At 37.1% G+C, this 26214-nt stretch overlaps 1 protein-coding gene across 11 annotated transcripts in view; it reads right to left on the bottom strand.

Annotated features, from left to right (window-relative positions):
• CHD8 (chromodomain helicase DNA binding protein 8) overlaps positions 1-26214 on the bottom strand; it is a 59022-nt gene that overhangs the window by 9490 nt on the left and 23318 nt on the right. For 9 of the 11 annotated variants that reach the window (XM_081142404.1, XM_081142402.1, XM_081142398.1 and 6 more), the window contains 22 exons: positions 18398-18580; positions 18248-18316; positions 17488-17543; positions 16845-16962; positions 15075-15158; positions 11869-12006; positions 10528-10649; positions 10149-10392; positions 9444-9620; positions 8290-8433; positions 7785-8040; positions 6996-7206; positions 6556-6751; positions 5887-6054; positions 5347-5526; positions 4452-4562; positions 3902-4098; positions 3456-3655; positions 3195-3375; positions 3016-3105; positions 2263-2366; positions 531-660 (listed from right to left, as the gene is read on the bottom strand). In XM_081142404.1, the coding sequence (XP_080998530.1) occupies positions 531-660; positions 2263-2366; positions 3016-3105; positions 3195-3375; positions 3456-3655; positions 3902-4098; positions 4452-4562; positions 5347-5526; positions 5887-6054; positions 6556-6751; positions 6996-7206; positions 7785-8040; positions 8290-8433; positions 9444-9620; positions 10149-10392; positions 10528-10649; positions 11869-12006; positions 15075-15158; positions 16845-16962; positions 17488-17543; positions 18248-18316; positions 18398-18580 (3359 nt within the window). The remainder of the gene's footprint in view (positions 1-530; positions 661-2262; positions 2367-3015; positions 3106-3194; positions 3376-3455; positions 3656-3901; positions 4099-4451; positions 4563-5346; positions 5527-5886; positions 6055-6555; positions 6752-6995; positions 7207-7784; positions 8041-8289; positions 8434-9443; positions 9621-10148; positions 10393-10527; positions 10650-11868; positions 12007-15074; positions 15159-16844; positions 16963-17487; positions 17544-18247; positions 18317-18397; positions 18581-26214) is intronic. The other 2 variants (XM_081142401.1, XM_081142403.1) reach the window with 1 other exon arrangement.

The following is a 26214-nucleotide window of genomic DNA, read 5'->3' as shown; positions in this document are numbered from 1 at the left end:
CCTCAGGTCTCCATATGAGAAGTTTTGTTAAACTCACTGGCACCCAAACCAGGGCAACACTGCCCTACCTGGTGGCTCAGTATTAGCATGGCAACTCATCATCGAGGCATGTATCCAGGCAGAATAATGCCTTTATGGGCCAGCGACCAGTGGGAGATAAACCAGAGCTAAAATTTTCTGAGGCTCTACCACATAAGTGACATGGGAGAGCTCCATGGCTATTATCTTTCAATAAGACCAGTAATCCCCCAGCTACTGTGGCTGTACAGAAAAGCACTGCAAAGAAAACTGAAGAGAACATCAAATAAGCCAATTGGGAGTAACATTAATTTTCACCCTTAGTTGTATCTTATGGCAATGTATGGTTTTAGGCCCATTTATGGAGTTCTTTCTGTTGGTCTCATAAATATAACCACCATTAAGAATCCCAATGGGTTTAGTCAAGGCTAGAGTTACCTCTTAGCACAAGCAACTAATAGCCTTTATAGGGCAGACTAGGAACTTTAAGAGAACTAAGTACCAATGCTTACCCTTCTACTATGTCAGAGAAATTATCCAACACTCGATGTTCTGCTGCAATAGCTTTGTCATCTGGTCGGCCAGCCTTTTCCAGGAAGCATAAAGCTGGGTCTGCCCTCATAGTATTGTATTTTTCATAGCCTAGAAGAAAAAGGGCCATAAACTGAAGAAAATCATGGGTTCTATTTTGCTTTTATGTTTACTTTGTATGCTGATGTAATAATTAGAGTATATTATTATATGGGCTACTTTGCTCACAATGCAAAATATAGTTTAAATGTTTACTTGGACAGCTGCTGGGCTATATTAGTATATTTAACATTTCTATAGCAGTTTAGAGTTATAAAGAGCTTTAATATTAGTTACTGAAGACAGGAATTTAATCAGTTTGTATAGAATAGTAATATATCTACATAGCCATTTAACTGGTAGTCTTTCTACTATCCTTATTACATAGATGAGAAACTAAAAAAGTAAAAAAATTTAGGAAAAAGTCACACATTTTTCAATGTAGATTAAAAACTTGTACCTGCAAACAGACTGAACTTATGATGAATGGCAAATGAATATACTTCAGGATGTTTATACTCTTCTAAATTTCTGTCTCATAAGTAAATCAAAGATTACAAATGCTTACCCTTTTTCTTATTCCATTAAACTTGTTAAAAAAAAAAAGTGATTCAGTGCCATTATTTTGTTTTGTTTTGTTTTGTTATTGACTTCAGAGGGAGGGAGAGGGAGAGATAGAAACATCGATGACGAGAGAGTCATCAATCCGTTGCCTCCTATATGCACCCTACTGGGGATCAAGCCTGCAACCTGGCCAGGCGCCCCAACCGGAAATCACACAGTGACCTCCTAGTTCATAGGTTGACGCTCAACCACTGAACTATGCCGGCCGGGCAGTGCCATTATTTTTATTTCATAGAAGTAAACAGAAAAATATTTTTAAAAAACTGATTTTTAGAGAGAGGAAGAGAGAGGGAGAGAGAAGAGAAACATCAATGTGAGGGAAATATCGATTGGCTGCCTCTTGCATGCCCTCTCTACCAGAGATCGAGCCTGCAACCTGGGCATGTGTCCTGACCGGGAATTCAACCAGCAACCTTTCAGTGCACGGAATGACGACCAACCAACTGAGCCACAATGGCTAGGGCCTGAAAAGTATTTTTAAAAAAGAAATGATATTCCAATTCACTAAGTCAGTGGCCTGGAATTTAGTGTTCACTGTTTTTAATGCCTGGGATTTGTCATTAAGCAAGAATGAAGAGAAAATACTCTTCCCCCCCCATTTTTATTTCACTCAAATACTATTGTTCACATCTACACCAGAGTGCCTGCTGAACATATAGAAAAATAGGATGTTACAGAAGCAGAACACTTTCAGAAAGCCACAGGAAAGTCATGCAAATTAAGCACATTTAACGATAGTGAGCATATACTACTTCCCCTGATTTGTGGAACCTTAACTTACATACAACACACAGATTAGTAACACTTATTAGAGAACAGATGGAAGACTCCCTACATTGGGATTTAATTATCCATCTGGTCTTTCTTGAACATCTATTTATAGGGATAGTTGCTCAGCCCTGAATATTTAAGAACTAGTTTCCCATTCAAACATGTTTATTGAAGATCAATCACAGAAGTCATTTAGTGGTCATGAGCATTTTGCTAAATATTCCATCTGTGGACATAAATCTACAATAGGAAAGGAACAAACTAAGAGAAGGCACCTACCATGCTTAAACACGCCAATGAGCAGGGACTTGTCAGCCTCACTGTCCCACCACGTTGTTGGAACCTCTAGCTGATCCACTACTGGGAACCATATGTCAATCTCACTAAAGGTATAAGAGGGCAATACCAAAAATCAACAAGGAAACTGAAAAATAAAATGCCACATTTCTATCCAAGAAGAGGGACAACTAACAGTATACTTAGGGATGAGAGGAAAGGAAAATTACAAATATTACCAAGATGTTGGGAAAGTTAAAGGGTATATTAAGAATTTTAATGATAATCGTAACTTGTAAAGGAGGAAATCTATCAATGTAACCATAGACAGGAAAAGGGGCAAGAAGAGTAATAAAAAAAACACCTAGAAAAAAAGGTGGTAGGATTAAATAGATAAAAATGCAAAAGTTGAACTCTTAAGAGAAGGATATTTATCATTTTCTATAATGTGAATCTTGAATCTTTACATTAAACATTTTCCTTTGGGGAAAAAAGGTATAAGAGGGCAGTAAGCACAGCAATGCAGAAAATTAAAATAATACTCCTTGGAGAGATTGCTACAATTATCTTCCTTTATCCATTAATTTAAGCTGCTTATGCAGCTGCCTATTTCTTTCCACTGGTACCAGATATAAAACTAATAACCTAATATATAGGTTTTAATGATCCGGTATAACAATAGTATAAAATGAAGTAAGTAAAGCAATCTTTTCTTGAATAAGGAATGGCATGGAAAAAAATACAGCAGAACTTTACCTGGCAATGGCACCCCCTAACACCTTCTCTGCCTGGTCTCCAATCACCTCCTGCCTCAGGTAGTATAGCATTCGTACCCGTAATAGCACTCTATAAAGGAGAGACGAAGAGCTGGCTCAACAATAGCGTAGAAAGTCTGAGGTAGAAAACACTTAGTCTTTGCTAAATTCCATCCTTACTTGTTACACTGATGCTTCAAGTGCTTCTTATAACTTTCATCTTGGAACAGAGTATCAGGGTTATATTTCCGGATCCAATCTGCCTTATGGATATCAAAAGTGCTTTGTGACTTTACTTTTTTCCCCTTGCGTCCACGAGGCACAGGGATTGATAGACCTGGAGAAGGGGAGACATTGAAGACTTGGATTGAGAAAACCCCTTGGACCTGGAAAGGATTAGATAACCTATAAAAAGATGAAAAGTAAAGAATTGATAATTACCAGAATGATTCTGCAATTCTTTTGTCTTGCCATTTTCAGCAGGGCTAATCAAGTCCCAAATGAAGCCTTTGATATTTTCATCCCCACGATAGTGTAGAAGACAGTACACAAGGATGGCCCGGCAAATTGTCTCCACATCTCGCTCAGTCATCCGTCGCTTGAAGCGTCCGTGAGACAAGATATCTCGCCACCGTCCCCAACTAGGAAAAAAAAAAAGGAAATTATACTATATTCCTTGGGACTCTAATTCAATGATATACCCCAGTCCCCCAGAATTGAATCTCCCAGAAGGTAGGAGACAAAAAGATCTTGAGAAAACATGGTAACAATAAATACAATAAAGTTTTCCCCATTATTCCGCTCTTTGAAATCTCCAATCTGAAAGGCAAACAGGGTGTCTATCAGGATAGAGATGCACAACCTCTGATGGCAAGGTAGGTTCTTACCCATATACCAACAGGTGCTTTTCCACCCGAAAGCAGTCAGTACGCCCATACGTATGATGACGGTCATGCCGGCGAGAGCGTGGCCGTTCGTCGTCTTCACTTTCCAAATCAGAGAATTCCACCAGGTCATCATCCTTCAGAGTGCTGAAGTGGCGGGTCTGCTTTCGTACTCTAGGTGTGTCAATCACCAAGTTATTCTATGCAAAGAACAGAAGGAGAAGTAACTCTCTTCATGATATGATCATGGGAAAGGCATTAAGACAATTATGGACTGAAACAGCCTTGGATGTAACATTTGTAGATACTCAAAGAGAGATTTTTTTTTTAGGACATGCCAAATAATCTACAGGGATTCAGGAAGCAAAATTAAGTGGTCGATATCTAAGCAGTTTTCTGGGGCCTACTATGTAGAAAGTTTTTACAACCACCTTTGTACATAATACACTATCACAAACCAAGGTCAGCATCTAAGAATTAGAGCAGCTAAAAAGAATCCTGAAAGTACTGTGTCTTCTGCAATATTTCCTCTCTAAAGAAAAAGGACACTCACCTTGCTGTTGAGTAGATCCATGTCCAGGTCAGCCTTTTTGGCCCACTTTTGCCAAAAGTTGGGGTCATCCAGAGAAATATCTGTTCTGTTTTCAGAAGCAACAAAGCTTGCCTAATGAGGAACAAAGGAACAGAGTAAAGTTGACTATACTACTTTTTAAGCAATGGGAAATCAGTTACTTTAAAAAATATATATTTAGCTCTTTCCCAAAGCAGCCTCAAGTGACCTCTAAAAATGGTTTGCTACCAGAAAACCCCACAAAATCATGCAAACCAAGAAGTACAAATCTTCACATTCACTTTAAGAACACTCATGAAACTGCCCAGGCCATCAAGGGTATGCATATCTGAAAAGCCACCAAGTATCTGATGGATATCACTTTACAGAAGCAATGTGCGCCATTCCATCTTTACAAGACTGGAATTGGTAGGTGTGCTCAAGCCAAATAGTCGGGCTGGACATAGGGTCAGTGGCTCAAAAGGAGTACTGAATTTTGCTGCACATGCTTTTAAAAAAATGCTGAACTTCAGATTTTAGATGCAGATTCTCTGGTCACTGAGTACATCCAGGTGAACAAAGCTCCAAAGATGCAGCACAGAACTTATAGAGCTCATGGGTGGATTAACCCACACATGTGCTCTCCCTGCCATATTGAGATGATCCTTACTGAAAAAGCAGATTATTCCTAAACCAGAAGAGGAGGTTGCACATAAGAAAAAGATATCCCAGAAGAAATTGAAGAAATGAAAACTTAGGGCCCAGAAGTAAAATAAGCATAAAATTAATGCTAGTAAAAGTAAAATAAATGAACAAATGTGTTCACACACACATATATAAATTCTAGATTCCTGTGTCTCTCTCTGCTTCTCTATCCTCTGGCACAGATAGAACACACCTTGGCAAAGGTAGAACCCTTTCCTTCAGACTCAATGGTGATGGTTGTGGTTCGTCTTAACAAGATCTGGTCAATGTCCTCTTCACAAAACTTGGAGCCCTCATCATCTTCCTCCATTATGGCTGCATATGCTCCTTTTCGTAAGAGATCTTCAATTTCCTTCTTGGAGAATTGCTGGATCTACAAAATCCAATAGAAAGATGAAGACTACCAAGATAATATTATCTAACCATATAATAATATTTTAAGAAATATAAAGGTTGCCGCTGCAATTCCCCATCGAGGCACATGACCAGGTTACAGGATGGTTCCCCCGTAGGGGGCATATAGAAGGCAGTCAATCGATTTTTTGCTCTCAGATAGATGTTTCTCTATCTCTCTCCCTTCCTCTCTAAAAATAAATAAATAAATAAATAAATAAATAAATAAATAAATAAATAAATAAAACAAATAAGGTGGTTAGATTCCAGTGCAAAAATAGTTCTTGTCTCCATTTCTACAAGCTAGTACAAACATTATCAATAAACTAAGAGGACTCACTCCAGTAATGTTGCCATCCCGACCACTCATGGACTGAAGCACAGCCTTATCCAATCCCAACTTGAGGCTAGCCTTATCAAACATTTCTCTCTCATAAGAATTCCGAGTGATGAGACGGTACACCTTCACAGCTTTGCTCTGCCCAATTCGATGACACCGTGCCTGTGCCTAGTTATAAAACAATGGAAGAAAAGGGCAAAGGTAACAAAATTGGGGGTGGGGGCCTGACTCAAAAAAACAATTCACATCTACAACACAGCCATGAGATCAAATCAAAATCAAAGTCAATTTCAAGATGAAATTATTGCTCCATCATGTAGACCAGGGATCAGCAAACTATGGTCTGCATGGCCACTGTTTCTATAAATAAAGTTTTAGTGGAACATAGCCCTACCCATTCATTTACATATTGTCTATGGCTGCTTTTGTGCCATAAGAGCAGAGGTGAGTAGTTACAACAGAAACTATACATTCCGCAAAGCCTGAAACATTTATTATCTGGTCCTTGCAAGAGTTTGCTGACCTCTAGACTGCCACCCCTTACTAAGTACACAATTCCATACTCTCTGAAGGACAAGTCTTTCTAAGAGATTCTGATCCTGCTGAAAAAAACATCCCAAGTTAGGTTTCACCTCCTTAGTTAGTCCCTAAGACAATGATTTCCTTTACCTGCAGGTCATTTTGTGGATTCCAGTCTGAATCAAAGATGATGCAGGTATCAGCAGCTGTGAGATTAATACCAAGTCCACCGGCCCGCGTGCATAGCAAGAAGACAAAACGGTCTGAGTCAGGCTTGCTGAAGCGGTCAATAGCAGCCTGTCGAAGGTTCCCTCGAACTCGCCCATCAATACGCTCATATAAGTACCTGTACGGGAGTCACAGAAAAAAAATTTTAATTGACTAAGCAGAAAAACAGAGCAAAAAAGCAAAGTAGGATCAATACCAGTGCCTCCATATCTAGTTGACCAAAACCTTAACAGAAACTTGAGAATAAGTCTTAAATACTTCTCTTATCCTAGCCCTGATCAAATTAAACCCAGGCCCTACTACTTTTTTGCAGCTTTATGATGATACAGTAAACACAAGGCAAGGGATGACTCTTTACTCACCTCCTCTGGATGAGATAATCCTCTAGGATATCTAGGCAGCGTACCATCTGGGAGAAGATCAGAACCTTATGGCCACCAGCTTTAAGTTTTGGAAGTAACTTGTCAATAAGAACCAATTTGCCAGCTGAACGAACCATGGCCTGCAAGTGGAAGTCATGAGGTATAATATGGCAAGCTTCTCGAAATTCTGTCAGGATTTTTTCTTCTGCACCTGTCAAAAGAAAAACCAAACTTGATGGTGAGGTCCAGAAAAACATACTAAGGCTACAGTTTATTTAACTGAGATAAGGAAGCAAAAGAGTAATCTGATTCGAGATCAATATATCACACACACAGAGTATCAGCATACAAAAATTCTAAATCATCTTCAATTGTGTTAACAAAATATTCCAAGTAAGGCAGGCTTAAAATTATTAATTGGGTAAAAAATATGTAAATGTGTGCACAAAGGCATGCAAACCACTATAACCACCATACTGGCATCCAAAACAAAAACAGCAAAATGGAATACCAGTAAGAACATTCATTCAGAGAACAGAATGACTTGAGTGGTTACTCATGAAATTCCAAACAGCAAATTCTAATTAATTTTGGAGGTAATGTAGAATCAAGTGGGCAGAAAAAACTACAGAAGGGTATTTCACATAAGAATTATTTCAAAAGGAGAATTCCCCACCTCCCCTCCCAAATTAGGCGGAATCAGTCAATGATCCATTGTTCCTGGGAATATAATTTAGAAAGTAAACAGGTAATATTGAAATGGAAGGTATTTTCCAGAAATTTCCTCACCATTGATGAGATATGGATGGTTGCAGCATTTGCGCAACTCCATCATTGTGTTGAGTAGATTAGGCATGTTCGTATGACCTGCCCCTTTGGAAAGAAAGGAGAAATTCTTCTCCAAAATAGCCCGGTAGTATTTCTTCTGGATGTTGGTCAACTCTACTTCAATAATAGTTTCCTGTTTGGGTGCCAGGTTTTTTTCAACATCTTCTTTCAGTCTTCTCAGCATCATTGGCTTGAGAATGGCCTGTAGCTTTTGAACCTGAAACAGAGAGAAAAGAAATCAGTAACATGAGGACAAACTTTCTCACATTATGTGGAAACACTGAGAAATACAATGAGAGTTTTCAAGTATATGAAAAATGTAGATTCTGGACAATGCCACAAATGATGCAGGCACAAGGTTAGAAGTTCAGAGAGACCCTTAATGCCTATGGCAACAGATACCTGTCTAGTACAAACTTTACCTTTTAGTCTGAGGTTAGTACCTCATCAGATACAGACTTCCTACCTGTTCCTCAGTCTTGAGATCCCCAAAGTCCTTGAGGAATTCTGATTCTGAGGGAAACTGTGATGGTTCCAAAAAATGAAGCAAACTAAATAGCTCCTCCACAGTATTTTGCAATGGTGTTCCTGTGAGTAGCACTTTGTGTTCCTAGAAACAGAGAAAAGCAGACTGAGAAAACTCGAAAGCACAACAGACTTTTGGGGTTTTCTATCAAACATGTAACTTTGGCTTTATTTTCTTTATCTGTAAAATTATGGGAGTGGACCAGATTACCATCTTAACTTTTCTTTCACTTTCTTTCTTTTGATAAACACAAAACATTCAAGAAAACCTTTGATATTATTTAACATATTGAATTAACTTAAATATTATGATTATGAACAAATAAATATTCAGAACTTTTTTCGCAATTACATATGCTTCTCCACACTCAATTCCCCACAGATATACTATTATGTATGTCCCCCTCTAGGGAAGGTACCTGTGCTGGATTAAATATGGCCATTAATTCTTTGTAGTTCCTTCTATCAAGGTTCACCCCTTGAACCTGGGCTTGCCTTGTGACTTGCTCTGACAAAGAGAATGTAGCAGAGTGACACCGTGTGAGTTTCAGAGCCTATATCATAAAGGCATTGCAGCTTCTGCAACTGCCCTCTTGGAACACTGCCCTGATTCTACCATTTAAAGAAACAAAGTGTGGCCAACAGGAGGATGACAGGCCATATGAAAGATGACCCAGGCACCCCAGCCAACAACAAGAATCAAGTGCTAGCTGCAGCTGCATTATTGGCTCCAGGCAAGACCAAAAGAATGGCCTAGCTGAGCCCAGTTCAGGTTGCTGAGCTACAGAATCATGAAAAATATAGTTGCTGTTTTAAGCCACTAAGTTTTAGGATATTTTGTTGTGCAGCATTGGGTAACTAATATAGTATCCCACCTCTCCACCTGGTTGAGAACCACTAACCCAGAGTTGCCTTCCAATTCTAAAATTTTTATGACTGTATGGTTACCATTCCCATAGACCATACCCGCCATACAATATCAAGATTCCCATTCTTTTTTCTTCTCTGCTAAATTAGGGGTATATTAATTCCACAGGAATTGGACTTATTTTAACTCCAGGTGTCTCTGCCCACAAGTCAGTGTGAGGAACTCACCAGGTCCATGTGCTTGAGACTATCAAGTAGCTTGCAATTACGGTTCTTTAGTCGATGGGCCTCATCAATGATAACACAGCGCCATTCAATCTCACGAAGCTCGGGACAGTCTGACAATATCATCTCAAAAGTGGTGATCAGGGCATCAAACTTATACGCGCCTGGGATGAGGCGCCCCTAAGCATGAAGGTAGTAAAGTCAGAAAAGGCCTAAAATGCACTTAAATAAGGAGCTCTTTTGAATTATACATTTTCTTTTCTATATTCAGGCAGGCTTAATAGGAAATACAAACTGCACCACCACCCTCTTCTGCTGCTGTGTATCTTCCTGATAATCAGTGCCAAATCACCCAATGTAAGATACATTGTCTCCTCAACATAATCAGCTCCTTGAAAAATTTTAATAGACTTTTTTAAAAAAGAAAAGGAAATGGCTAAATGAACTTCATTCTGGAAAATACTTTCTTGATGAAAATGCATCCATTCTGGTAAAATTCTATTTAAAATGTAAGTATTCATAAATAAAATCAGAACTTCCACTGGTTCAAAATGTCCACTGCATCAAAACAGCAAAGTCAAAAAATGCCCTGTACAATCTAGATAAAAATGCCTTAAATTACAGACAAGCTCAACAAAAACCTCTAAAATACCAGGTACCTAGACCCATTCTCTCTAAACTGTAACATTCCCATGAAATGCAACTCACCCGTGAATCTTTGCAGTACATTTCATACTGCTGAATCATCTGCCGGCTGGCCAGACTGCCATGGTACACAATAGTGTTCATCTCTGTCCATGTATTGAATTCTCGCTCCCAGTTAGTAATTGTAGACAGTGGGGCAATGACCAGGAAGGGACCATGAATGCCTACATTATATACCTCCTGCAAGAAGGCAATGGACTGAATAGTTTTGCCCAATCCCATCTCATCAGCCAGGATGCAATTCTGCCTGCAGATTCATCATGGAAAATGAAAAGCATGTCAAAAGATATCATCTTTTAAAAAGTATGTAAAAAAGCCTGTTTGAACAAAAAATAAAAACCCCAGACTAAGCTTCCATCTATAGGTCCACTCCTTTCTTTACCTGTTATACCAATTAAAGAGCAGCCAATTGACCCCTTCCAACTGATATTCCCGTAACTGGTTTCTGTTTTTATACTCATGCGACAGCTCCAACTTCTTCCAGGCACTTGCCTGCGGACGATTCTTAAAAATAGGAAATTTGAATAAATGGGGTGGAGACATTAAAAAAATTAGGCAAACTTACTGGGTAGTTCAAGTCAATTCAAAAACACTACTTCTTCGATTAGAACATGTTAAATATATTCAAATCTATGAGTTCATAATGACACTTTTTAAAAAAGAGGAAAAGCCCACTGGTCACTTTTGGAGGATGCTGGGAAACAACTAAAGTATTTACCCTCCTTTCCAGTACCATATGTACCTCAGGGTAACAAAACAGGAAGTGAAACATTTCTTTTTAGCAAAGATTCTAGCTAATAAATGAAGAATGATAGAATTAAAATATCACCATTTAAGAACCCTTAAAGAATGGATCTAGGCAATGATGCTTAAATGGCTGATAATATCACAAAAGACAACCTAGAACCACCACCTATAAAGTAGATTTAGTGGCTTCTCTCCATCTGATCAAGCTTCTAGAACAGTGGTATCAAATGGAACTCTAGAATGATGAATGTTTTATTACTAGCCACATGTAGCTATTAAGCATCTGAAATGTCGCTAGCGCCTACTATAGTGGACAACAGAGCTCTAAAATGGTCTAATGAACAGTGCTGCCCTACATGTAACCATTATGTGAAATATAAGGGACAGAGAACATGATAAAGGTTCCAAGGGGAATGCAATTGGCAAATTTCAGAATATGGAAAATTCTAGAGAACAAATCATCTAGTCTCTTCCAGAGAAAATGGCAAAGGAGGGAAAGGAAATCAAAGGGGAACTATAAGAGAGATTTGAGACATATTAACTAATAATAATATTTGGACCTTATTAAGAATTCAACTCAAACAATTTAACAAATATTAGAAGAGAATCAGAGAAATATATACAGTGATTGGTTATCTGATATTTAGGAATGATTAAATTTTTTCAGGAATAATAATGCTATTATTTATCTTTAGGTATAAACACTGAAATATTTACAGATGAAACAGAAATCTGGGATCTGCTTTAAAACAATCTGGGAAACAGAGAAGTGAATGGGTAGAGAAACAAATGAAACAAGATTGGCTATATGTCAATTATTAAAGTTGGGTGACGGGTACATTATACTATTTTTTTCAACTTTTGTATATACTTGAAAATTTTCATAATAAAAAGTTAAAACAACATAAAGTTCTATAGGGGAAAAATTAAGTCATTGCCTATATGGACTTTGTACTCTAAATACAAATGTACTTACCACCCTTTTGAGTTCTGGGTGCCTTGACTGGATTCGTTTGAATTCTCGAATCTTGCCCTCATCAACATCCTCTTTCAGCTCCCATGTACTATCCTCATAGGGCAGAGAGCACCATTTCACCAGGTAGTAAATTACAGGCTAGAAGAGACGAGAAGAAGCCAAAGCCTTTAGACACTTATTTTGTGTTATCTGCTGTTGTAAAAGCATAAGAATTTGATCACAAAATGTCAATACCTTAAAAGGGTACTGAAAAAGTCAGGATAAAAATACCAACCATACGCTCACCTGCTGATGCACTATGACTCTGATCATTTTTCCAGACAATTTATTAGAATCTGTTCTAAAAGTGAAATTTCTACCCAGCCATTTCTAGACCAATAAGCACTGAAACATTATGCTCATCAACCAAGCACATAAGAAAAAAAATTATTTCCCAATATGTGTTGAATTAGGTTGCAATTAAAAGATATGGCTCTGTTCCATACTATTTTCCTGGCACTTAAATTTGATACAGTAGTAGCCAAGCTACTTTTAGAAGCAGGGAGCAGGCTAAACCCAGAGAAGAGCAGGGTGAAATCACAGGGCTTCTAAGCTCTTGGAGCTCTGAGTGCAGATGTTACTTCAAAGAGCAATCATAAGATGGAAGAGAGATTTCCTTGAGAGCCTCAGAAAGCCAGGAGATAACTTTGAGAGGTTTCACTGAAGAGAGATAATGAGTGAAGAGGAAAGAGAAATGCTGACGCTCCAACTATAGTGTTATGCTCTATGTATGCATTCCACTACAGGGAAGGGGCAGTGACCAAAGGTAACTGGCTCCTAGTCTTAAGACTCACAATGATCACTACATAAACTGCATTTCCATTTTTGGCTTATATGAAGCAAGAAGAATTAGATTAGGCCTAGTATAATCAACAAAAGCCTCTCATTATCAATTTATAGAACAGCTAGGAAGAAGTTTTCAGTCACAGAACAAGGATCCCTAGAGTTAATGTAGTTGCTCTTGTACCTTTTTCTTTATTGCAGTGACTCATTTTCTTTTTCTTTTTTTAATATATCTTTATTGATTTCAGAGAGAGGAAAGGAGGGAGAGAGAGAGAAACATCAATGATGAGAGAGTCATTGATTGGCTGCCTAGCCCGAAACCCGGGCATGTGCCCTGACCGGGAATCGAACCCCGATCTCCTGGATCCTAGGTCGATGCTCAACCGCTGAGACACGCCCGGCTGGGCTCAGGTCATTTTCTTTGTAAAGCTATTTGTCCAAGTCACAAATTTCCAACATCATAACTTACTTATCCACAGGCTTTTTTATTACAGTATTTACTTCCACTATCAGATAATGTAAAAAGGCTGATAAATTAAACTCATTTTGGAGAGGGGGAAAATGGAATGTTATTATTCAATGTTGGGAGCATAAATTAACAGTTTTACATACTAAAACATTTTCATCTGTCATGCCTGTCGCAACACATTACAAAGGGGCCTAATCAAAGGTCAGTTACTTTTGGAAGGGTAAGTATGGTGGCAGAGAACAAGGCTGAGAAGGCTGACATCCTCAAAATAGTGAGAATAATATAACAGTAACTAAGCTGTCCTAATAACAGGTCAGTTCCCACTCACTTCCCACAAATAAAAAATAAACAATAACTCCCACTCCTAACCCAAAAAGCAGAATATATGTTATCGGAGACACGCTTGTTAGGATTTGAAGACATATGGAATTATAATAGGCCTTGGATATCTAAGGTTCTACCTGAGTGACCTTGAAGGCTTATAAAATAAAACTTTGAATTTTACAGAGGGAAGACTTTGACTCTGAGGTCCTATAAGGATGATGTATGGAAGCAAGTCACTTAGCTTGTGACTGAGCCCAGTTCACCACTCAGCAATGACAGCTTAATAAGATTCTCTTGTTTTCTGCTTGTCACCGTGTAAGTAATAAATGTCTGTGCATCCCACTCTAGACCTACTGAATAAGTATCTGTGGGAATGGACCCTCACTATCTGATAAAGACTTTATAAAATATGGCCCTGCAAAGCTAACTCAACAACTACTACTTAAGCGAAAAGAAAACAAAGAGTTATAAGGAAATGGTTAGTCACAGCCTAAGTAAGTTTGAAATAAATTTAAATGAGAGAATGTTGAATTCACTGGTGGTTTAGATCTATATGACTCTTACATGGAAAATAAAAAAAGTGATTTATGAATCTGTAATAGTGTTTTAGCATATGTAAAATCTGCACCCCAAACTAAAAAAGCTTTAGTACAGTGATTCCCAAATCAAGTTATACATGAGAATCTGTTGAGAATGAACATAAAAATACAGATCTCTGCATCCTATCCTAGACTTACTGAATATGAATCTGTGGGAGTGGGCCCTCACCATCTGTTTAAAAGGACAGATTCAAATGCAGTAGGTCTGTTTTAATAACAAATGAAAATGCATTTAATTGATGGTAAGTTCAGGAAATAAATAACTCTCAACATAGAGAAAGTTATGAGCCTGTACAAGTATTTTTATATTCATAAATTTGGATATTTGTGAAGTACCCCTCCCCGCCCCACCTCTCACCAAGTGAATGCTGAGGGTCTCCCATATAAAATCTGTGAGAAAATGAGACCAAGGTGAATGAGCACTTATAAACATAGCTCCCAGTATTTATAAATATGTTTAACTTTATGGAAATCTTTCCTTTTAGCCTCTCCCCCTACTCCCTTACCTTCCCAATATCATTCTAAGAATCCCTCAGAAAAATTTAAAAATACCTTTTGCAGCCCTGGATGGTATGCTCTGTAGTTAGAACACAGGCCTACAGACCAAAGGGTCTTAGGTTTGATTCCTGGTCAAGGGCCTGTACCTGGGTTGCAGGTTCAATCTTGGCCTTGGTTGGAGGACCAGGGCCTCATGTGGGGGGCAACCAATCAATGTGTCTCTCTCACATCGATGTTTCACTGTTTCTCTCTCTCTCTCTCTCTCTCTCTGTCTCTTCCATCCCTCTCTCCCTTCCACTCTCTTAAGAAAAAAAATCAATGGAAAAAATATTCTCGGGTGAGGATAAACAAGCAAACAAAAAACAAAAAGCAACCAAACAAAAACTTTTTCCATCCAAGGGATTTTTCAGCCATATCTGAAAAATAAATGAAGGGCAAGCAGACAAGCAAAAATCTGTAAGAGGCCTTTCGTGTACCTCTATGACCCAACTCACCTCCCCATTGTCCTTGTCAATACTGTGAGACTCATCCAATATCCTATCCACCTCTACGTAGTCTGGATTGAAGGGCTCTTCATCCTAGAGGAGTTATGAAACCCAACAATAAGATAAAAGATCACTGTTTGATGACACTATTTATTAAGAAAACAGAAACCATCTGAAGGAAGTTCCACATTTTTATAATATCAAATCTTACAAACCTACCTGTATCTGCATACATCTTCTTGCCTGTTACCAGAGAAAGTGTCTCTTCTCCCTAACACAGGCCATTTTCTCCATATATGCTCTGGTTTAATCCCTTCTTGCCTTCTTAGGAATCTCTCTCTACTGTATCATTCTAATTAACACACAAATATGCTCCATTTCACATCTTAAAAAGGTCTCTTGACTCTACCCCCGAACCCTCAGAAATTGTTTTTCTGTTCTGCTTCATACTCAAACTTTCCTAAGAGCTTTAAATACACGGTATCTCCATTTCATTGCCTCCTTTATTACCTGGCACTCATCACAATTTGAATTATTTTTTAATTTCCCTCCCCAGACAGTGAGGTGCATGCAAACACAGACTATGCCTGGTTTGTCTACCATAGTGACTAGCACATAAATGATGAATAAATGAATGATTAATTTGGTTAAAAGCCTACCTAAAAAGGCAGATTTAAATGACATCTGAGTTAGTAGAGCTTGGTTCAATGGCCATAAATTGTACATCTAACACCAGCTGGAATGGGATTACAGTTCCATTGTACATTTCACAAATTAGGCTTTAAAAAAACATGGATGAAAAAACCGCAACCCAATTATCATTATTTTCATATAAAAAGAAATTATAAAGCCTACACGGTCCTATTTGCCCTCTCTAGGTAATGTGTAAAATAATTTGTTTATGGGCAAACTTGGTGGTATAAAGTTAACTTTATCAGACATACTTAGCCAGAACTGGTTTTTTTTGCTGAAGCTACACATTATTCCATCTCTCAATCTTTTTTACTCACCTTTTCCCCTTTACCTCTAAGAAGCTTTGAAAAATAATCCTTCGCCCGGCTGGCATGGCTCAGTAGTTGAGTGTCGACCCATGAACCAGGAGGTCACAGTTAGGTTCCTGGTCAGGGCACATGCCCGGGTTGCGGGCTCAATCCCCAGTAGGGGTCATGCAGGAGGCAGCCAATCAATGACTCTCATCCTTGATATTACTGTCTCTCTCTCTCTCTGAAATCAATAAAAACATATTTAAAAATAATAATACTCCTTCTTCTATAGGCACTTAGTACTCTATATAAAATGGAGAGCTAAATATGGCTCAAGAGACCCTTATGCATGCTCCAGTATTAAGTAGTAACACTAGATACAGGAAATAAAAGTTCCTTGATTACTATTTCTAGTTATACTGCATTAGAAATTTGAGAAAATAAATGCTGTCTCTTAACGAAATATGGTTGCTTATGGCTACAGATATCATCAACTGCTAAAGACTAACATTACAGGAAAAGAATGCCTCAAGTGAACCAGGGGCTGCTTTATCATCCTCTTTGAAAACACTTCATGACTACTGAGCAAGTCAGTATCAAAATATCCTATAATTTATAAAAAAGACCATATTTATACCTGGCAAAACTATGCATGGGGCAATTAAGGAAATCCAAAGCCTAATTATACACCCATGTATACAAAGCTACTGTAAGTCTTTTAACAATCAGTCAAGGCTGATAACCCCAGTGATTTATGTTTCTATGAAATAGATAGGCAATATCTATCCCTAATTACCTCATGGAAAAAGTGTCTCATCTGAGCCATTTTGGTTTTGAAGCGCTTTAGTTTTTGATGGATCCTCTTATCCTTCTCTAGTTGGGAGATGGTAGCCCATTCACAGTGTAGATAGGAGCTGAAAAGGGATGGAAATAATCAATCATGGCGTAGGAAAGGGGAATTGATAAGCTATTGTTTGAGATTTGGGGATTAGCCAGAAGCAGACTTAATGACTACATGCTTAAATGGGGAGACACTCTCTTAGGTCAGTGATTCTTAAACTTGAATTTATATACAAACCACCTGGTCTGGAGCGGGCTTAAAAGTTCACATTTCTAACAAGCACCCAAATGATTCTAATTCTGCTGGTTCATGGATTACACTTTGAGTATCAAGGTCTTAATGTTAGACTAAGGTATAGAGGATCACAAAGGATTTTATGAGCAACCACCTTCATCCCACCTTCCTGCAGGGAAACAGTAAGAGTCATGTCAATTCTTGAACTTCTCTCTGAATAGCCATTTTCCTCACTGAAAACAACAATTTGGGCTAGGAGACTATAAAAAAAAGGACACATTCCCACCCAGGATACACTATACAGGAGAACTTTTTACAACCCTGTGGAGTTTGGGGTAAAAAGCTTTTTGCACAGATCACATACTAGTTCTTGTACTTGACAAAAAATTCTTCTGCTTCAGTATATTGTCCAGAAGGAAGCTGAGAAGGAAAAAATTACAGTTACTAATAGTTTACTTATCAATGAAAGAACCTTTAAATTTAACCATACATGGTAGAGCTTCATACCAATGCTCTCCAAATATATTATTGACTGAGAGACTAAAAAACTAACCTGGTACTTCAATACTAAAGGCCTAATAGAAAAAATAAGCCTTTACCCATTTTAAACAGATAAACAAAAGAAGAGGCAATAAGACAGTTCATATTTTCCAGCTAACTTTCCTCCATCACCTCTCATAACTACACTGTAGCAATTATCCTGACATCCAAAGGTGCTCAATAAAGCCTGTGAATGTAGCATTATAGGTTGACAAAGATAAAGGCTTCCATTTGCAAAAACATGGACAGATCTTGAGAGTATCATGCAATGTGAAATGAGTCAGATAGAAAAGGGCAAGAACCACATGATTTCACTCATATGTGGGATATGAAACAGAAAACAAAGTCATAGACACAGACAACAGGATGGTAGTTACCAGAGGAGAAGGGGGTAGGGGGAGGTAGAAGAGGGTGAAGGGGGCAACCAAAGGAGACTAGACTTTGGGTGTTGAGCATACAATGCAATATACAGATGATGCAATAATACAACACAATAGACTAATTCTAGAACTGCACACCTGAAACTCATACAATGTTATTAACCATATAAATTTAATTTTAAAGAAAAAAGACAGAGGTCTCACCTCCTTCTTCACAATACGCATAGAAAGCACTTTGTCCACAATGGCCGCATCTTCTTCACTGGGATTCTCCTGTAGCAAAAGATGCAGTCAGTCAACAGAGATATGTGAGCGGCAGGACAAACCTATAAACTGCTTAAGTTGTCAGCTTACCACAAAGAACTGCATGGAAGGCAAAGTCTCGCCATCTGGTTCCTGCACTGGTTCAGGAAGGATAGGCTCAGTTTTTATTGGACCAGTTACATCCACTTCTTCTTCTTCTTCATCATCTGTGATCTTTATATCCAAATCCTCCGTATATTTTTTTCGCTTAACTTGACGGTTTGAGCGTCTCTTCTATAAAGGCAAAAATTGTTAAAATAACTGCTTAGTCTCTCAAAGAGAATACCTTTAATACTATTTGCCTATTGTCATATACTTAGATTTTACTTCAAAATCCCTATTAAAAAAATCAAACCAAAGGAAGATAAAAAGCTTAGTTATCAAACTGTTACCATGTCAAACCATGAAATTTATTCTATGTACTGAATACACAGGGTGGACCAAAAGTAGGTTTACAGTTGTCAGTACTCGAAACACAGTTTATTCTTGTGTTATTATTCATTATTGTATTATTTTCCATATAAACAACTGTAAACCTACTTTTGCCCCACGCTGTATGTTATTTTCCTGAATAATTTTATCAAAGAACCAGAATCCGCCTGAAAGAAACCTGGGTACTACTGGCAAGAAGCTTTGGGAAATGAAACAGGACTCCTGGCCTGCAGGGCGTAATACACTTCATGCCAGGAACAACCCTGAGGTGCAAAGGTGCAAGAAGAATATTTTGTTTCTTTATTTTAGTTTTAAAAAATAGAATCATACTATGTGTATCATTCTTCTGCTTATTTTACAGTTAATGGTATTTGTTGGAGATGTTTTCCACATCAATATATTTTAGATCTACCATATTCTTTCAAGTGATTGATAAAAATTTTTAAATTAAAATAATTTAAGCAATACTTGGGAGATCATAAAAAATGAGAAAAGTGGAGAAATAAATCATTACTTTTTAATCATATCACCTGAAAACACAAAAGAATAAAATGAGTTATTATAAGCAGAACTACTGAAATTGAGCAAACTTACTTGGCATAAAATAAATTTTTAAAAATTAATAGCATTCTTATATAGACTCAACCAGAAAATGTAACGAATCTATATAAACAAAAAGATTTTCTAAAGGATAAAATTTACTAAAAAATACATAACATCTGTATGATGAAAATTTCAAAACACTACAAGAGGACACAAAGAAGACTTGAATAAATAGTAATACAAACTGTTCTGGAATACGAAGACTTAATTCTCCATAATTACATAAATTTGACAAAACAAGATTAATAAAACTTTTAATTAGATAAGCTAATTCTGAAATTCGAATGGAGAAATAAGCATTTAAGAATAACCAGGAAAAATATGGGGGGAGAGGGAAATACTGGGCCTTAGCAGATATTAAGGACAATATAAAGCTATACTAATTAACAGCTTGCTGCCTTTCCAAGAAGAGATAAACAGGTCAATGAAATAGTGCCCAAATATAGACTAAAATATTTATGTGGATTTAGAACATGATAAAAATAGCACTTTTAATCAGTGAGGAAAAGTATTTTATAAATGGGATTGAAAACAAATGGCTAGTCATCTAGAGAATGAAAGGAAAAAAACACACAAAAGGATCAGAGATTTGAAAGTAAAACAGAAACATATTTCTAAAAGGAAACGTGAAAGCATTTTTAAATAATCCTGGAGTAGGAAAGGTGTTTCTAATAAATTGACCAATTTCACCTTAAAAAAAAATTAAGAATAGATTTTTTAACCAAGGCTATTTTATATTTTGTTTTTAAAAAATTTTTTAATTGACTTTTAGAGAGAGAGGAAGGGAGAGAGAGAAACATCTATGTGAGAGCAAAATATCTATCAATCAACTGCCTCCTACACGTCCCCTATCAGGAATTGAGCCTGAAACCCAGGCATGTGCCCTGACTGAGAATCAAACCAGCAACACTCCATGCACAGGATGACACCCAACCAACTGAGCCACACCAGCCAGGGCAAGAATATGGAACTTTTTTGTACAACTTAGAAAAAGATCAATAATACTATAGAAATATGGACCAGTAACATGAATAGACAGTTCATAGAAAAAACACAAATGGCTTTCAGATGTAAAAAGATGCTCATAATAAAAGTCACATTCATAATATTTGGAACAGGAACTCAAACACTGTTGGTGAGAGTATACATGGGCATGACCTCTATAGAAGAAAATTTGACAATACCCTTTGATCCGGCAATTCCACTTCAAAAATATTATCATACAGATAAATCTGTACATGTGTATAAACCTCTATAACATTATTTGTGATAGAAAACCAGAGAATTGGTTAAACAAATTATGACATAGTCAAAAAAATGAAATATTATCATTAAGACGCAACTACAACAGGGAGTGCACATAACCCACAAAAAACATTCCTGGAGCACAGAACTCAGGTGATCTGGACTCAAAATGGATAAATGACTTAAATGTAAGTCGAGATACTATAAAAATCCTAAAAGAAGACATGAGCAGTAAAATCTCAGACATCTCTCGTAGCAATGTTTTTGCTGATACAGGTCCTAGGGCAAGGGAAACAAAGGGAAAAATAAGTGGGACTACATCAAACTAAAAAGCTTCTGCACAGAAAAAGAAACCATCAACAAAATGAAGAACGCACTGTATGGGAGAACATATTTGCCAATGATATATCTGATAAGGGGTTAATTTCCAAAATATATAAAGAACTTATACAACTCAACAGCAAGAAGACAAACAATCCAATTAAAAACAGGGCAAAGGACCTGAATAGATACTTCTCCAAAGAGGACATATAGATGATCAAGAGATACATGAAAAAGTGCTCAATATCACTAATCATCAGAGAGAAGCAAATTAAAACTACAATGAGATATCACCTCACACCTGTAGGAATGGCTACCATCAACAAATCCAAAATAACAAGTACTGGCAAGGATGTGGAGAAAAAGGAACCTAGTGCATTGTTGATGGGAATGCAGACTGGTGCGGCAACTGTGGAAAACAGTATGGAGTTTCTTCAAAAAATTAAAAATGGTATGCAGGAGGCTGATCAATGACACTTACCATTAATGTTCCTCTCTCTCTCTGAAATCAATAAAGACAAAAAAAAAAAAAAGAATGAGGTAGCCTGAAACCAAGGAGACAAGTTAAAGAGTTTATAGTTAAGACTCCATACGTTTCCAGGATGGCTTTAATCTCTCTCCAAAGCCATATTCTTTCTCTGAATTCCCTCCCTTCCCAGTGACCTCTATGCTACAGTACTTCTTCCTTGTTTTTTAAATAAACTTTACTACTGGCCATGAGAAGGAAGAGAAGAAGGAAGCAGAGTTTTTTTGTGGTGTTGTGTTTTTTTAAAAAATGCCATCATTGATTTCAGAGAGAGGAAGGGAGAGGGAGAGGGAGAGAAACATCAATGATGAGAGAGTCATTGACTGGTTGCCTCCTGCACACCCCCTGCTGGGGATCGAGCTTGCAACTCAGGCATGCGCCCTGACCGGGAATCGAACCTCAATCACCTGGATCACAGATCGATACTCAACCACTGAGCCATGCTGGCTGAGCAAGGAAGCAGTTTAAACAACCCTTTTCTCATTATACTTACTACTTTAAGTAAGTAAATAAATAAATAAATAATAAATAAAAATAATGGGGTACATTGACAACATCAAATGTTGAAGATGTGGAATTGGGGCTCTCATTACTGGTGGAAGTATAAAATAAAATAACACAATCACTTTGGAAGCTGGCAAGTTCTTAGAAAGTAATATGCTTATATGTTTAACTACCCTACAGTCTATTCCATGCCTGGGTATTTAGCTATGAGACATGCAAACCTATATCCACAAAATACTTATACTAAGACTATTCATGGAAGCCTTATTCATAATAGTTCCAAACTGGAAACAACCCAAATGTCCATCAAGAGGAGAATGAATAAACACTGTGGTATATTCATAAACTAAAATATTTCTCAAGAAAAAAATAGAATGAACTACATTCAACAACATTAATCTCAAAAACATGCTGAAATAAGCGAGACTCAGGAGAACAAACTATGAAATTCAAGAACAGGCTAAGTTAGTCTATGGTATTAGAAATCAGAACAATGGTTGCCTATGGGGGGGAGGGGAGGACTGACAAGAGGGTACAAGGAAACTTTCTGGGGTGATGAAGCATGAACTTCATCAAATAATCTCTCTACTTGTGTTTGTTTCAAAAGTTTCATAATAAAATGAGGGTGGAGAGAACAATGGACTAGATCTATCTTTTCTGATAAAGAACCACCTCCAAGATATGTATTGTTGGTGGGGGGGAGCACAGTACAGAACAGTAGGTATGGAATACTAATATTAAGTGGAAGTAGAATGCTCATGAAAGTAAAGAATACTTCTGGAGGAACAAATGAAAAAATAGTAACAGGAAGAAATTGGGGGACCGTGTGGTTGGGATCTAGATTAGGAGCCTTTGATAGCGTCTACTTTTTTTAAAAAATATATATCTTTATTGATTTGAGAGGAAAGGAGAGGGAGAGAGAGAGAGAGAGAAACATCAATGATGAGAAAGTCATTGATCGAGCCCACAACGGGCATGTGCCCTGACTGGGAATCGAACCCCGATCGCCGGGATCCTAGGTCAACACTCAACCACTGAGCCACACCTGGCAGGCGACAGTGTCTAGTTTTTTGCACTGTTGTAATTTTCCCCACATATATACAGGGCGGAGCAAAAGTAGGTTTACAGTTGTGAGTATGTGAAACAGTTTATTCTTGTATTATTGTTGATTATTGTATTATTTTCCATATGAACGACTAAACCTACTTTTGCCCCACCTGCATACTTTTTTAACCTAAAAACAAAAATGATAGCCCAGCTGGTGATGCTCAGTGGTTGAACATCGACCCATGGACCAAGAGGTCACGGGTTAGATTCCAGGTCAGGGCACATGTCCATGTTGCGGGTTTGATCCCCAGTAGGCAGCTAATCAATGTTTCTCTCTCATTGATGTCTCTCTCCCCGTCTCCCTTTCTCTCTCTCTAAAAATAAAAACATGTTTAAAAAACAAAAACAAAATGATAAACGGTCAAGGGTTTTTAAAAACACCCCTCACAATTCCAAAGAACAGAACTGAAACTATAGCAATGATGACCTACTTCCCCTTTAATCTCTCCCCTCAAATATATATACTCTTAAAAATAACTTGTGTATCCTCCCAGGGTAAAAAAAAAAAAAAAAAAAAAGTAGATACTTTAATTTAAAAATACTTTATTGATTAAAAATGCTAACCATTCCCTGATCTTTCAGTAAGTCATAACTTTTTTGCTGATGGAAGGACTTATCTCCAATTTGTAAAAAAATGCAATATATGTGAAATGCAATAAAGCAAGGCATAATAGAACAAGGTGTGCCTTTATTATATATACTATTCTACACCTAGCCTTTTCATTTAATGTGGAGAGCATTCCAGATTATTACATTGCCATGTAGTAGTCTATTACAAAAATTTTCATAATTTTATTTAACTATTTCTCCACCAATGGACATTTAATTTGTTGGTATTTTTGTTATTGCAAATATTGCTGCAATATATACATCAGTGCATGCTTTTGAGAATACAGTCATAAAAAGTAGTTTCCTAGGTATAGAATCATTGAGTCAAAGGGCACTAACATTTATATTATGATACATACTGACTTACCAAAAAGATTGCCTCAACAATCCCACCAACTGTGTATAAAGTGTCTGTTCCTTAACTCCATTGTCAATACTGGCATTACCATTTATTATGGGTTGAAGTGTGTCCCTGACAAATTCATGTTGAAGCTCTAACCTCTAGCACCTCAAAAGACAACTATATTTGGAGACAGGGCCTTTATTTTTTTTCTGAATAGTTTTTATCTCTTTCATTTCAAAATTTAATACTAGCTTTTAAAAACTTATTTTTCAATTACAGCTTACATTTCGTATTATTTTGTATTAGTTTCAGGTGTATAGCATAGTAATGAGATAATCATATACTTTATAAAGTGTTTCCCCTGATATTTGGCAACATATTCCCTATACTGTACTTTATATCCCTGTGACTATTTTCTAACTACCAATTTGTACTTCTTAATTCCTTCACCTTTTTCACCCAGTCTCCCAACATCCTCTTCTCTGGTGACCATCAGTCTGTTTTCTGTATCTATGACTCTGTTTTAATTTTACTTATTTTGTTCTTTAGATTCCACATATAAATGTGGTATATGTCTTTCTCTAACAGGCTTATTAGCATAGTACCCTCTAGGTCCATTCATGCTGTTGCAAATGGTAAGACTTCGTTCACTTTTAAGGCCAAGGAGAGACAGGGCTTTAAAGAGGTGATTAAAATGAGGCTATTAGGGTGGGCCCTAATTCAACTTTATTGGTGTTCTTATAAGAGAAAATTTGGCTACATAGAAAGACACCAGGGATGTATGCACTGAGGAAAGACCATGTGGGGACAAAGCAAGAAGGTGGCCACCTGCAAGTCAAGGAGAGAAGTCTCAGAGGTAACTAAACCTGCTGACTCCTTGCTCTTGGACTTTTAGCTTTAACTGTGAGAAAATAAATTTCTATTGTTTAAGCTGCCCAGTCTGTAGTATTTTGTTATGGCAGCAGTAACAAACTAACACACTGTTTTTAAAGTTTTACTAACCTTTGTATTTCTTGTATTAGAAAAACTTTCCTTCAATTTTTGTGTGTGTTCTTTTTTCTAAATATGTTTTTATTGATTTCAGAAAGAGGAAGGGAGAGGGAGAGAGAGAGAGAGAGAAACATTAATGATGAGGAAGTCATTGACTGGCTGCCTCCTGCACGCCCCTGCTGGGGATTGAGTCTGCAACCCGGGCATGTGCTCTCACTGGGAATCAAACTGTGACCTTCTGGTTCATAGGTTGATGCTCAACCACTGAGCCACGCTGGCTGGGCTGTTTATTGATTATTTACTAAGTACTTTATTTAACCCTGTATTTACTTTATTTGTTTAACAAACATATATAACTCTTGCTGTACTCTCTTAGCATGAGCTAAATACTGTTTTATGTGCTTTATAAATGTTTACATTTAATATCCCTAATAATCCTACTTGGTAAGTATTATGACCTGCATTTGAGAAATGAGGAAATTGAAGCACCAAGAGATTAAGCATACTTAGTTGAAGTGACAATGTTAGCCAAGGGTAGTTAAGATGAGAACCCAGGAAATCTTGCTCCAGAGTCTGTTCTCTTAACCACTAAGTTGTTTATGAAATTTTTTGTTATATATGCATAATTTTCATAGCCAAATACATCAACTTTTCCCTTTATGATTTCTGAATTTAAATCCCTTCTTAGAAAGATGTACCACATTTGACAATTATAAAAAAATTCATCCATGTCTTATAGAAAGTTCTTGATTTCAATTTTTACATTTAGACCTTCAATTAAACTAGAATTTTTGTCTAATAAGTAACACAAGAAATCCAGTTTTATTTATTTTTCCTAAGTGGGTAGCCAGCTGTTCTGACATAATTTATTAAATAATCTTTCTCTCCATTAATTTAAAAGGACACTTTAATTCATAAACTAAATTGTCATAACTATAAGAATATTTCTAGAATCTATTATCTTTTATTAATGTTATTTCTTCTCTAACTGCAAACTCTCAGTAATTATTGTTTCACAATATGTTTGTTATATCTAGTTTTTGCCTCATTTTCCTTTTAAAAAATGTCTTGGTTATTTTTATTTTTTCTAAATATTTATTTGAGCCAAACTAGCGACATGCTGGGAAGCAAGATCTCAGATGCTCCCTTGGCTATTCTTACACGTTAACGTCCCCCAGAAGAACCCAA

Source organism: Miniopterus schreibersii (genome assembly GCF_964146895.1).
Source record: "Miniopterus schreibersii genome assembly, chromosome: 1".
Taxonomy (NCBI): Eukaryota; Metazoa; Chordata; class Mammalia; order Chiroptera; family Miniopteridae; genus Miniopterus; species Miniopterus schreibersii.
The sequence above is the reverse complement of the archived record's forward strand: the minus strand, read 5'-3'. Positions and strand labels throughout refer to the sequence as shown.